We start from the raw sequence: 12,399 nt of genomic DNA, 5'->3' as shown, positions 1-12,399 counted from the left end.
GGGTGGGGGGAGTCCAGGGCTGGGGCAGCAGCGGGGGGGGGGGCGGGCCCTGGTGGGGCGGACAGGGGGAAGCCCAGCGCTGGGGCGGCAGGGGGTGTGGGTGGGGTAGAGCCCAGGACTGGGGCAGCAGGAGGGTACAGGGGGGAGCCTAGGGCTGGGACTGGGGGCAGCCAAATTTTGTTTTGCTTGGGGCAGCAAAAAACCTAGAGCCGGCCCTGCTGCCCTGGGGGAGCTGCTGCGGGAGGGAGGAGATTTAGCTGCTCACAGACCATTTTAACAGTTCTAAAGCTTCAACATTTTGACTCTCAGTGTCCAGTGTCATTAAATAGTTCTGGTCTGACCAAAATATTGTCTGATCCCCCCATAATTTCCCACAACCGTGAACATTTTAATGGGAATGAAATGATTAAAACCCAGTTTGTTGTGCAGCTGTGAAAGTTTAAATCGATAAATATAAAAATTGCTTAAAATAAACATCATCTGTCAAAATTAGTTATTATAAACAAAATTCTGCCAGGCCTGACTATCACTCCTTAGATACCCAGCTCCTGCTCCTCCAGGTTCAGCCTCACAGGGCGATGCCTCAGTGACCCTCCCCACCAGCTCAGGGGCTGATTGCAGGCCGAGAGCCCTTTGGGGTTTTAATTACAGGCTGATTTCACTGAAAGTTACCTGTCACTGGTGTGATTGTACATTTTTACATTAAAGCCTCCAAGCATAAAATTGGCTGGGTCCTTCCTGCTCAGCAAACAGCATGAGTCATTTTCAGGCAAGGACACACCCCCTTGCTGCTGCAGGCGGGGCACAGTGTGAAATCCGGAATTTGAAACAAAGAATGTTACAAACTGCCCAGAGGAAGCCATGGCTGCAGAGAGCCCCGTGGAAAGGCTCCAGGAGGAAGCGACATGTCCCGTCTGTCTGGAGTATTTCACAGAACCTGTCAGTCTGGAGTGTGGGCACAATTTCTGTCGAGCCTGCATCAGCCAGTGCTGGGAGGGATCCGATACAGCCGCCTCCTGCCCTCAGTGCAGAGAAACTGTGCAACAGAGAAACCTCAGGCCCAACAGGCAGCTGGCAAATATCCTAGAACTCGTCAAGCAGTTGAGTTTACAGGCAGCAAAAGGAGCAGGAGGGGATGGGGTGTGTGAGAGACACCAGGAGGCTCTGAAACTGTTCTGCGAAGAGGATCAAACCCCCATCTGTGTGGTGTGCGACAGATCCCGGGCTCACCGCGCTCACAAAGTGGTTCCCATCGAGGAGGCTGCCCAGGAGTACAAGGTAGGGAACTGCTGTGAAATTTAATGGGTTAACTTTTGGGGTTTAATGAGAGGCTAAGTTCACTGAGAGTTCCCTGTCACTGGTGTGACTCATCATTCAGCTCTGTAAGGTCTTCATTGTGTGGGGAGATGCTATAACAAAATTAATGGTCTGTCAGTGTGGCAACAGAGGCAAACTATCAAAACTTGAAAGCAGGATCTACACCCCCCCCCCTCAGAAACACCGCTCACTCCATACCCACCCTCTCTCCATTGCTTGCTCTCCCCCACCCTCACTCACGTTCACCGGTCCCTGGCAGGAGGTTGGGATTCAGGTGGGGGTGCGGGCTCTGGGCTGGGGCCGAGGAGTTTGCAGTCTGGGAGGGGGCTCTAAGCTGAGCCTGGGGCTGGGGGTTGGGGTGCAGGAGGGGGCTCCAGGCTGGGGCAGAGTGTTGGGGTGCAGGTGAGGGCACAGGGTGCTGGCTCTGGGAGGAGGGTCAGGACTGGAGTAGGGGGTGGGGGTGCAGGAGGGGGTGAGGGAAGCTGGCTCCAGCTGGGCAGCACTGACTTACCTCAGGCAGCTCCTGGTCAGTAGTACAGCGGGGCTAAGGGCGGCCCTCTGTTATTTGCGGAGTTCCCAACCCTGCGCCACTCCTGGAAGGGGCCAATGTGCCTCTGTGGCCCCTGGAGGGGAGCATGTGGCTACACACGCTGCCCCTCTCTGCAGGAACCACTCCAGCAGCTCCCATTGGCCACAGTTCCCCATTTCCAGCCAATGGGAGCTGTGGGGGTGGCGCTTGCAGGCAGGAGCCATGTGAAGAGAACTCTGCCCTCACCCCAGGCTGCAGGGGCAGGCTGGCCCCTTCTGGGAGTGCCGCACGGCTGCCAGAAATTGCGATCGACTGGGAGAATCTCCAGGATCAACTAGTTGATCGCAATCGACTGGTAGGTGACCACTGGTCTAGCTAGACAAAAGGTGGGAAGGGAAACTGAGGCACAAAGCAGGGCAGCGAGTTGCACACAGTCACCGAGCATGTCAGTGACAGAGCTTAGCATAGAACCCAGATCTCCCCAGATCCAGTCGAAGACCCAAACCACTTTGTCATGTTGACATCTTAGCATCAGCCCCACCCAGTGATGAAGTGTCTCCATTAGGAGGGAGAGACGCCTTGATAAAGGTCCCAGGCCCACCAGGGAGAGGAGGTTTCCCACGGGGATTCTGAACTCCTGTGCTGCTCCACGAGGGGTTAAACTCAGATGCTGCCAGCCTGCACTAGAGGAGATCACTGGGCTGAACGCTGTGTGGGACCCCGAGCACCTTCAGTCCGCACACAAAAGGGCTCCAGACAGCTCAGGTCCATGCCAAGTACCACTGGGATTACACTGGGTTGTAGCAAAACCAACCCCAGGCTGGAGCTGACCAGTGCCAGTCTGACCTGCTCTGTTGTGTACGTGGGCAAGGACCAGCCAGAGTGGTTCCATTAGTCCCACCAGGCAGCCTGTTGTAATCTCCCAGAATGCACTGCTTCCGGGATCTTTACCAGGGAATGGGACCGTGGGGTACTTGCCCAGGGGGCAGTGCCATGGAGAGGGGTTAGGGCAGCACTGGGGCAACCCCCAACCCGTTCTTTGTACAAATCTGCATCATGTCTAATTAGGGAGGTCACTGAGGCATCCCCAGAACATCGGATATACCCATGTCTGCCTGCATGGGCCCATCCTCACCAGTATCAGTCACCCTGTGTGGACCCCACCACCATTTTTCCAGCGTGCCACCCGCCTGCATCATTGTGCATGAAGGTGCCACCCCAGCCCCGCCCCCACCCTCACGGGTGTCCTCCTGCAGCCTCAGTCTCCTGCTCTCCCTTTTGCACCAGACAAAGCCACGTCCAGTGCTGGGTCCCTACCGGACAGGGACAGTGCTCCACAAAACTGGTCTGTGCAGCTTCAAACCAGACAAATGGCCTCCCGACATCTCACGAGTTTTGCCCTGGTGCTTAGACCAGCTCTGCCCAACCAGTGCAGCCCGAGGGCTTCAGGGCTGTAATCCCAGCCCATATTGAAACCCTGATGGCTTCTGGGATTTGTATCCCTTTGTTTGTTAAACCTTCAAAAACAGGTTTATTGATTCACCCCCATGTGACTCCAGTGCCCTGTTATGCTCTGTACCATTAATCAATTCACAAATACCAGTAAAGCTTGGGTATAATTGAGATCTCTTGCTAATTACTAAAAACAGTGAACCAGAATTGGTAACGAGTCTCAATGTAACACGCTCCTAGTTTCCATTAATGAGGTTTCATCACCTTGGTGGCCCTGATGTTGCAAAGCGATTAGAACCACAGTCATCTTGGGTTTCAGGTGGAAAAACACCCACTTCCAAGCACCTCTGAACTATCCAGAGGAAACCTCCCAAATAATTTCTGTTTCTTCAGGAAAGAATCCAGGCCCATTTGAAAACTCTGAGGGAAGAGAGAGAAAAGCTGCTGGGATTGAAAACGACTGGAGAGAGGAATTGCCGGGAATATCTGGTAGGTGCCTGTTGTTATGAACCAGCTGTGGGACTGGCAGCGGGAGGTCTGTTTGGAGGCAGACTCCTGTGTGGCCTTGGTGAACATGGGCTTGTGTGTGTTTCTCCATGATCATGGATTGCTGGGTTTGATTCATGTGTAGACAAGCCCTAAGCTTCCATTTCAGTTGATGAGTTGCCCTTGTGGCTTGCCTGAATTCACACAAATGTCCCTGTGAAGTGCTTGTCCACTGTGTCTAGACATTTTGTGCATTTTTAAAACATTTGTTTCTTTTAACTCCCCTGACGTCTCTGTCCGTGTAGTGCTGAGTCCTGCCTCCTGCTGCTCTGGGTCTTAATTTCCACAGACCATAAATAACAGAAGATGCTGACCATGACTGACAGAGAAACATCCCTCTCAGAGGGATACAGGGGCCAAAAGGGAAGGTGTGAGAGAATCCCCTGCCTAGTACCCAAAGGGTAGAGTCAAATGTCAGAAATCTTAGGATTTTCAAAGAAAATCACCCTCCTGCACACTCAGCTCTCCATGAAAGGACCCCGGGCTCCATCCATGTCCCTGACCAGCCCTTGCCCTATTTCATACAGAAACAAACACAAGCCGAGAGGCAGAAGATTGTGTCTGAATTTCAGCAACTCCAGCAGTTCCTGGAGGAACAAGAGCGACTCCTGCTGGCCCAGCTGGGGAAACTGGATGAGGAGATTGTGAGGATCCAGAATGAAAATGTCAGTAAACTCTCTGAGCAGATTTCCCATCTCGGTGAGCTGATCAGTGAGCTGGAGGGGAAGTGTCAGAAGCCAGCAAGTGAATTCCTACAGGTGAGACTGATTGAGAAACATAGGTGGCTGCTCCAGGACAGCCAGCTCTCCCCCTCAGTGCTACCCACCGTCAGCCCTGCTGATCAACTCCTCCCCCTTCTTCCAGCACCATCTGCCTGCTGCAATCAGCTGTTCCACTGTGTGCAGGAGATGCTGGGAGGGAGGGGGAGGAGTGTGGAGGGCGTGTGCTCATGTTACGATTCCCTCCCCACTTTGAACTCTGGTGGACAGATGTGGGTACCCACATGAAAGACCCCCTAATCTTATATTCCATCATCTTAGGTTAAAAACTTCCCGAAGGCACAAATTCCTTTCCTTGTCCTTGCTGCCATCACCAATTGATTTTATACAAAAATTCAGAGATACACATGAATCTAACCCACTTGGAATCCTATTCCCCCAAAATATTCCCCCAACCCCTTCACCCCTTTCCTGGGGAGGCTTGAGAATAATATACCAACCAATTGCCTTTAATGTAAGTACAGACCAGACCCTTATCTTCAGGACACTAAAAAAGTACTTTATTATAAAGAAAAAAGTACAAGAATCACACCTGCAAAATCATTGATAGAAGGTATCTTTACAGGGTAATAAAAAGATTTCAAACACAGACGACTCCACTCTGGACTCAGCTTCACAGTTACAAAAACAGGAATAAAACTACCTCTTCGCATAGGGACAATTCACAAGCTAAAACAAAAAATAACCTAACACATTTCCTTGCCTTAGTTAGAATTCTTTTAAACTTAGATGGATCATTTCAGGTAGGTTTTCAGGAGATGTTGTACCTGCTTGGTCTATTTCGCCATCAGGAGAGGGAACAAACAAACAGAGCCCAAACAAAACCTCCCCCAACCCACCAGATTTGAAAGTAGCTTCTTTCCTTATTTGTCCTTCTGGTCAGGAGCCAACCAGGTTATCTGAGCTTCTTAACCCCTTAGAGGTAAAGCGATTCAGTACAGCTGCAAGGAGGTATTTTATGTTACTCTTTCCTTTATATTTATGGCAGCTCACAAGAGGAGGTGAGGAAGAGACAGGGTGGAGGTTGAGTGGGAGGGGGAAGAGTTGGGTTGGGGTGTGGCACTGGGGAAAGGTTTGGAGTGGAGGTGAGGCATGGGGTTGAGCACCCCCAGGGACAATTGGAAACCGGCACTCATCATTAGAAACATGCCAGACCCCCACAGAGGGAGGAGCGGGCTACTGAATCATAACCACTGGAGTCCAGCAGTCGGAGATCCCAGTGTAACTCGGCATGTGCATTGCTGACATCTGAGTGAGTATTATTCTTAGCAGAGTCACAGAGATATGAAAGATGGAAAAGCCCCATTCGCTCAGGGAATCAATGGCCCTTGGGCCAGGGCAGGGTCTCTTCCCCCATACTTCCTAAATCCCTTCCCTGGAATCCCCTGTGTGTGTGTGTGTCAGAAAGGACTGAAATTCTTTTGTCTCTCTCTCCTCTAGGATGTCAGAACCACCTTGAGCAGGTATGTGGCTCCCTCGCACTCCACAATGCTGGGAAAGAGCTTGATGATGAGGGTAGCACCGCATCTCCCTGGGGCTCTACTGCAAAATGTGTGGGGAGATCACATGTTGGATACAAATCTCTCTGATCAACTCCATCCTGGGGTGCTCACTCTTGTACAGAAGACTCTGGAATTCTCCAGTCAGTGGGAAAGACTGACCTCAAGTATTTTGTAGAGATGTCACATCCCTGGGGGACTGGCTGCCTCAGGATTGTGGGGATGGACTATGGGCCTGTCACTGCTGGGTCCTGGTCACTATTCAGCCTAGGGCAATAGTTTTCAAGAGCCTTTCCCCATCCGAGGGCTGTTTGGAGACCTGTGAGAAATGAGCTGGAGAGTGAGGAGTTGGTGTGTCTTGTTCCTAGAGGCAGATTTCTACAGCACTTTATCTGGAAAACTCCTGACCCTCAGAGAATGGAGGCCGAGGAGCGAATTGGCCACGGAGATTGAATTCGTCTTTTGTCCCCAGAGCTGATCTCTCCAGACCAGAGTTGAAGAATATTAATGATCTTTGAAGGGAAGGTTGCTTGGCCCTGGGCTGTGTTGCACCTGCTCTGAGGCTGGGAGAAGTTGAGGAATTCTAACTCCAGGACCATTATAGCAGCAACTCACTAGCCAGAACTTATGAGTCATACAGTAAAATATAATCACATGAAATTGTTTCTCTCCAGGTGTGAGATGGGGAAGTTCCAGCAGCCAGAGATTTCTCCTGAACTGGAAGAGCGAGTCAGTGGTTTCTCCCAGAAAACGATTGTGCTAATGGAGATTCTGGGGAAGTTCAAAGGTACGTAGAAGGAATCTAGGAATGGAAATTGGGATGATGCTCTGAGAAGAGAATGGTGCTGATCAATTGGTTCATACTTAGATGATGCTGTTAAAGTCTTTGAGTCATTTCTTAACTTAAGGCCAGAAGGGACCATCACGATCATCCAGTGTGACCACCTGCACATTGCAAGCCGCAGAACCTCACCCACCCACTCCTGCAATTGACCCTTAACCTCAGGCCAAGTTACTGAAGTTCTTAAATCATGATTTTAAAACTTCAAGTGTAACAGGTTGAGCACTCAGCGGTGCGGCGCCTCCTGTTGGTCAGTCAGGGAATTAGCTTTCCCGCTCCAGAGTGCCCACTGCTGGCCAGTGTCTCTCCTGCCTCAGGCCCCCCTATGTCCCTCCTGGACTCCAGTGCCCCTTACCTTGGGGTTCTGCCCACAGCAGTACCCCCACACTCTGGGTCTCCTCTCCCAGTGGAGCCCCAACCCTGTATACCCACCTTGCCTCAGTGGGTTACTGCCAGTCATCATCTACCCCCCTTTCTCTGGGGCAGACTGCAGTGCGCAGTGGCCACTCATCATTAGCAAGGGGGTTGGACCTGCTGCGTTTCTAGCTCCAGCTGCCTCCCTGCAGCCCTTGTACCATCCCTGGCCCTTAGCAAGGCCTCAGCCTGGGGACTTGCCAGGCCAGAGCTCCCCAGCTCTGCCTGCCCCGCCCCAGCCCTGCTCTGTATAAGGTACCCTGTGATTCCAGGCAGCCCTGCAGTGAGACTCTCGCCTGCCTAGCTCCCAGCCCTTTGGTCAGGGCCAGTTGTGACCTAATTGGGTGTGGCCCCAGTTGTGGCTGCCTCCCCAGTCAGCCAACCTCAGCTGCTTTTCACCTTTTACTTCCTTTTATCCCAGGAACAGGGTAACTGCCCCCACGACAGAAGTTACAGAGAATCCACCATTGACTCTAGTTTAAATCTGCAACTGACCCGTGTCCCAGGCTGCAGAGGAAGGAAGGAAAAAAAGCCCCAGGCTCTCATCAATCTGACTTGGGGGGGAAATTCCTTCCCCACCCCAGATATGGTTTTCAGTTGAATACTGAGCATTTTGGCAAGACCCAACAGCCAGACACATGGCAAAGAACTCTCTATAGCTCAGAGCCCTCCCCGTCTACTGCCCCATCACCAGCCATGGGGCACATTTCTCAAAACTGGACCCAGCCCATCACTGAGCTCTGGTCCCGTACAGCAGCTAGTCTGGGCAAATGGGCTGTAGGGAAGGTGAAAACCCCTCCCCCACGGTCAGGGATCCCTCCAGCACAGGAGCCTCTTGTGCCTCCTCCCCAGCAGCTGCAGGCACAAAGCGGGTTCCTGAGAGGGCTGGGAATGGGGTGGGGGTGGTGAGGGTGGGTGGAAGAGGGGGGGGGGTAGACGAGGGACAGAGGGAGGTGGGCAGTGTAAAGCTGGGCCTCTGACACTCTGAACGCTGGCCAAGACCCACGGGGGCCATTGTCACAGGAATGTAGCTCTGGCTTCAGAACTTCCTCAGCCTGTGCCAAGGTCTGCACCGGCCCCTGCAGCCACTGAACAGCAGAGTCACAAATGGCCCCTCCCCTCTCCTTTTCCCGGTACAGGGGGGAATCGGACCCTTTGAGCCAATCCTCCCGCACCTCAATTTCCACCTTGATAAAATAATTTTACTACTATTTCTATTTCTGCCTATGGAGGACAAGTCCCGTCGTGCTGCTCTCTGTAGAGGCGCTGAGTAAACAGACCCAACAGCTCACAGTTAGAGCCAGGATTTAGGAAACTCTCCACATCCCATTAGTGTCAAAGGGACCCAAATGGGTAAAGTTACTTTTATTCTAAAGTCTTTGCATGACCTGGGTCTAGGTTACGACAAAAAGGCAGTAAATGAATGAGACAAACCAACTGGAGTCTGAAGGGAGGGAGGGGATGAGGAGGGAAAAGTAAATCTCTTACAGATTGTGTGTCCTGGGATAGTTGTGAGGCTGCAAGGCTGCTGGCTCCATTGCTGAGAGATGCCTGATTGAGAGGGGAAAATAGATTTCAGACCTTTTTATATTAAATACCTGAGTGTGTCTCTGGGCCTCTCTGTCTGTTTCTCTGTCATAATTATAAAACAGTTTCCGAGTGGGGATGCTCTTATGAATATGAAAGTCTGAAATCTCACCTCTCTTCCCCTTTCTCCCCCAAGACACTCTGCCGTCTGAATTGGAGAGAAAAAGGGGAGAATCATTTGGAGCACACAGACAGGGTGAGTCTGCGGGTGAAGATTGCCTTTAAATTATGAGAAAATTCCAGAGAAAATATCTTCATGAGATTGTAGCTAAAGTTACTAACCAAACTGACAGCAACCATGACACACACAGCCCTAAAAATAACACATTAAATGGTAAGGAGATCCAGGGGCCCATATCTCCCCCCACAACACACACACACTTTTAAAGGTGGGATGACCAGGACACTTTTCAGCATGGGCATAGTTTGGGGGAAAAGGGCCACGTTTCCCCCCCCCCCCCCACACACACACACACTGCAAGCCTTGGCAGGCATGGAACATTGCAGGCAGTATCTATGCTTAGGGCAGGGCAGCTGAGCAGCTCCTCTCTGTGTAGTGCAGCCCCTGCCCACAGCACCAATTTCTCCCTGGTGCTGGCCTCTGTCAATGGCCCCACCCCTGCTCCTCTTTCCCTGAGGCCCTGGCCAGGCCAGAAGCCAGAACCAGGCTGCCATCCAGGGACTGCACTGGGAAGCCCTGGATCCTCCACCTGCCCAGGGTGGTGCACCCCAGGGAGTGGGGACATGGGCTGGGGACTGCTGCCAAAGGCCCATGGATCCATGTCCAGGGCAGGTGGAGTGTCAGGGGCTCTCCATAGCGGGCAAGTCTCCCAGCCTGGCCAGGGGGCAGGGCCTCACTCAGGGCCACGGAGCGGGCCGAGACACAAAAAGAGTCCTGACACCACCCTTAGTGCTGAGTTCATGCCCGTTCTGATGAACAGAAACACTCTTAACTGAGTCACACGCGAACAGAGCTCCCTGCCACATCCCTCTGCTTCACCTTGGTGCAGAGGGTCTCCCATCGCTTTTCTCCAACATACTGCCTTTCCTCTGGGCAGGGCTGGGCTCTCCCATGGGAGCCGCTCCCTGCTTCCTGGATTGGAGAGATGCTCTTCCTGTGAGACTGTCAGCTCCTCCTTTCGCTCTAGGCTGGAGATGGTGCTACCGCACCCAGTGCCACCTCCTACTCTCTCGTCTTAAGTGGCTGTTCCCCATTGCTGCACCTTCCTCTCTGTTCCCTGGCCTGGGACTGGAGGCTGCATTAGGGGAGGGAGCTTCCCTCTGGGGTATAAAGCTGGTACCTGCCACTTCTGCTCCCTCAATAAAAACTTCTGACGCCTTCCTGGCTGTGTCTGTACTGCTGGGAATGGGGCAACACCAGCAGCAGGATGTGGGAGCTGAAGCCTCTGTGATAAATGAGAAACTAATGAAGTGGGACCCATTACAAAGACTGAGGAGCTGCAGTGACATCTCTGCTCAGTCTCAGGGCTGGTCTACACTGGGGGGGGGGTCGATCTGAGATACGCAAATTCATGTAGCTGAAGTCGAAGTATCTTAGATCGATTTACCTCTCGTCCTCACGGTGCTGGATTGACGTCCGCGGCTCCCCGTCGACTGCGCTACCGCCGTTCGTGCTGGTGGAGTTCCAGAGTCAACAGGAGCGCGTTTGGGGATTGATATATCGCGTCTCAATCGACCACTACCCGCCGATACGGCGGGTAGTCTACACATACCCTCAGGTGTCCAGGACTGAGGCAGTTCCCTGGGATCTGGGACTGTCCCAGCCTGAATGGGGCTGCTGGGGAGTGTGAGAAATGGCCCCAGACTCCCCCAGGGCTGAGCTCTGCCCCTAACACTCTGATTCTCTCTCCCCAGTGAATGTGACTCTGGATCCAGACACGGCTCATCCCCAACTCGTCCTGTCTGAGGGTCAGAAAAGTGTGAGACGGGGAGACACACGGCAGCAACTGCCCAACAACCCTGAGAGATTTCACAATGCGCTGTGTGTGCTGGGCTGTGAGGGATTCACCACGGGGAGACATTGCTGGGAGGTGGAGGTGGGGGATGGGGGAGGCTGGGCTGTGGGGGTGACCAGAGAGTCTGTGGAGAGGAAGGGACAGATCAGCCGTAGCCCTGAGGGGGGGATCTGGGCTGTGGGGTTGTGGCTGGGTCAGTTCCAGGCTCTCACCTCCCCTGTGACCCCCCTACCCCGGCGCCGTTTCCCCAGCAGGATCCGGGTTTGTCTGGACTGTGACCAGGGGCAGGTGACATTTATCAATGCTGGTGACGAGGCCCCGATCTTCACTTTCCCACCGGGCTCCGTCCCTGGGGAGAGAATCCGACCCTGGTTCCAGGTGTGGGGCACAGACACCCGGCTCCGACTGTGTCCCTGAGACACAACAGAGAGTGGAACTGGAAATCAGCCTCTCTAGCCACACACAGCCCAGTCTCTATGACCTTGGAAGATTCCCATCTACCCAGCCTCTGGCTCCTCATCTCTATGGCCCCTGGAAGCACCTCCCCCGCCCTCTCTGCAGCCTCAGGGATGGGGGAGGAGGGGGAAGAACCTCTGAAGCTGCAGGAGGGGCCTGAGGGGCAGAGGTGGGGGCTGGGCAGGGGGTGGCACTAACAGCCGGGCTGGGGACAGGTGGAGGTGGGGGTGGCAGGGACACAGCATGAATCAATCAGGGGTTGGGGAGAAGCAGCAACTGCAGGGAGGGTTTTGTACAGATCTGTGTCCTTAGATCTCAGTGGGGGCTCCCAGCCGGGGATCAGCAAAAGGGGAAGGGATAAGATCAGGGAAAGAAGAGAGCAGCCGAGGGGGATGATCTGTGACAGGGAGGCGAGACACAGAGAAATAAAGAGGGATGGAAAGTGAGGCTAGAACAATAATGAATAGAAAAGGAGAGTATGGAAGAAAAGGGAACATGAGCGGGATGGGGAGATTTATTACATGTTACTGAAAGTGAGACTGTAACTCATTAATTCCCTATATTAATCCCTGGCCATTGGTGCTATTTTAGTGCATAGAGAAAACTGTTCTCAGTAGCTGGGGATCTCCTGGCCATGCTGTGGTTATTAAAGCTCCTTCTTAGCTCGTTTTACTTTGCTACTTTACAGCTACTTACTGTAAATAAAACATTACAAACAATAATTCTTGTTTGTTCCACTTTAATGTCCCAGCTGCAGGTGCTGGGGGAGCATCATGGGATTTGCTTCTCAACTTGGTTGTGTCCCCCCAGCACCCACAGGGAATATTGCACTCAGGGCCAGCTCCAAGAACCAGCAAAGGAAGCAGGTGCCTGGGGCAGCCAATAGAAAGCGGCGGCAGTGCATCAGTTGTCGGGCCAGCACGTCCTGATCGGCAGCAGCTGCTCAATCTGCCCACATCAGTGTTCGGCGGCAATTCGACAGCGGGTCCTTCACTTGCTGTCT

The 12,399-nt window shown here is 53.0% G+C and overlaps 1 protein-coding gene across 1 annotated transcript in view; it reads left to right on the top strand.

Moving 5' to 3' along the window:
* The first annotated feature begins 838 nt into the window (after positions 1–838).
* LOC120383928 (zinc finger protein RFP-like) overlaps positions 839–12,399 on the top strand; it is a 78,350-nt gene continuing 66,789 nt past the window's right edge. The window contains exons 1-5 of the mRNA XM_039502257.1: positions 839–1,278; positions 3,692–3,787; positions 4,372–4,602; positions 6,064–6,086; positions 6,797–6,909. Coding sequence (XP_039358191.1) covers positions 862–1,278; positions 3,692–3,787; positions 4,372–4,602; positions 6,064–6,086; positions 6,797–6,909 — 880 coding nt within the window. The 5' untranslated portion in view covers positions 839–861. The remainder of the gene's footprint in view (positions 1,279–3,691; positions 3,788–4,371; positions 4,603–6,063; positions 6,087–6,796; positions 6,910–12,399) is intronic.

Source organism: Mauremys reevesii, linkage group 15, assembly GCF_016161935.1.
Source record: "Mauremys reevesii isolate NIE-2019 linkage group 15, ASM1616193v1, whole genome shotgun sequence".
NCBI lineage: Eukaryota > Metazoa > Chordata > Testudines > Geoemydidae > Mauremys > Mauremys reevesii.
Note: the sequence above shows the minus strand (reverse complement) of the source record. Positions and strands in the feature narration are given on the sequence as shown.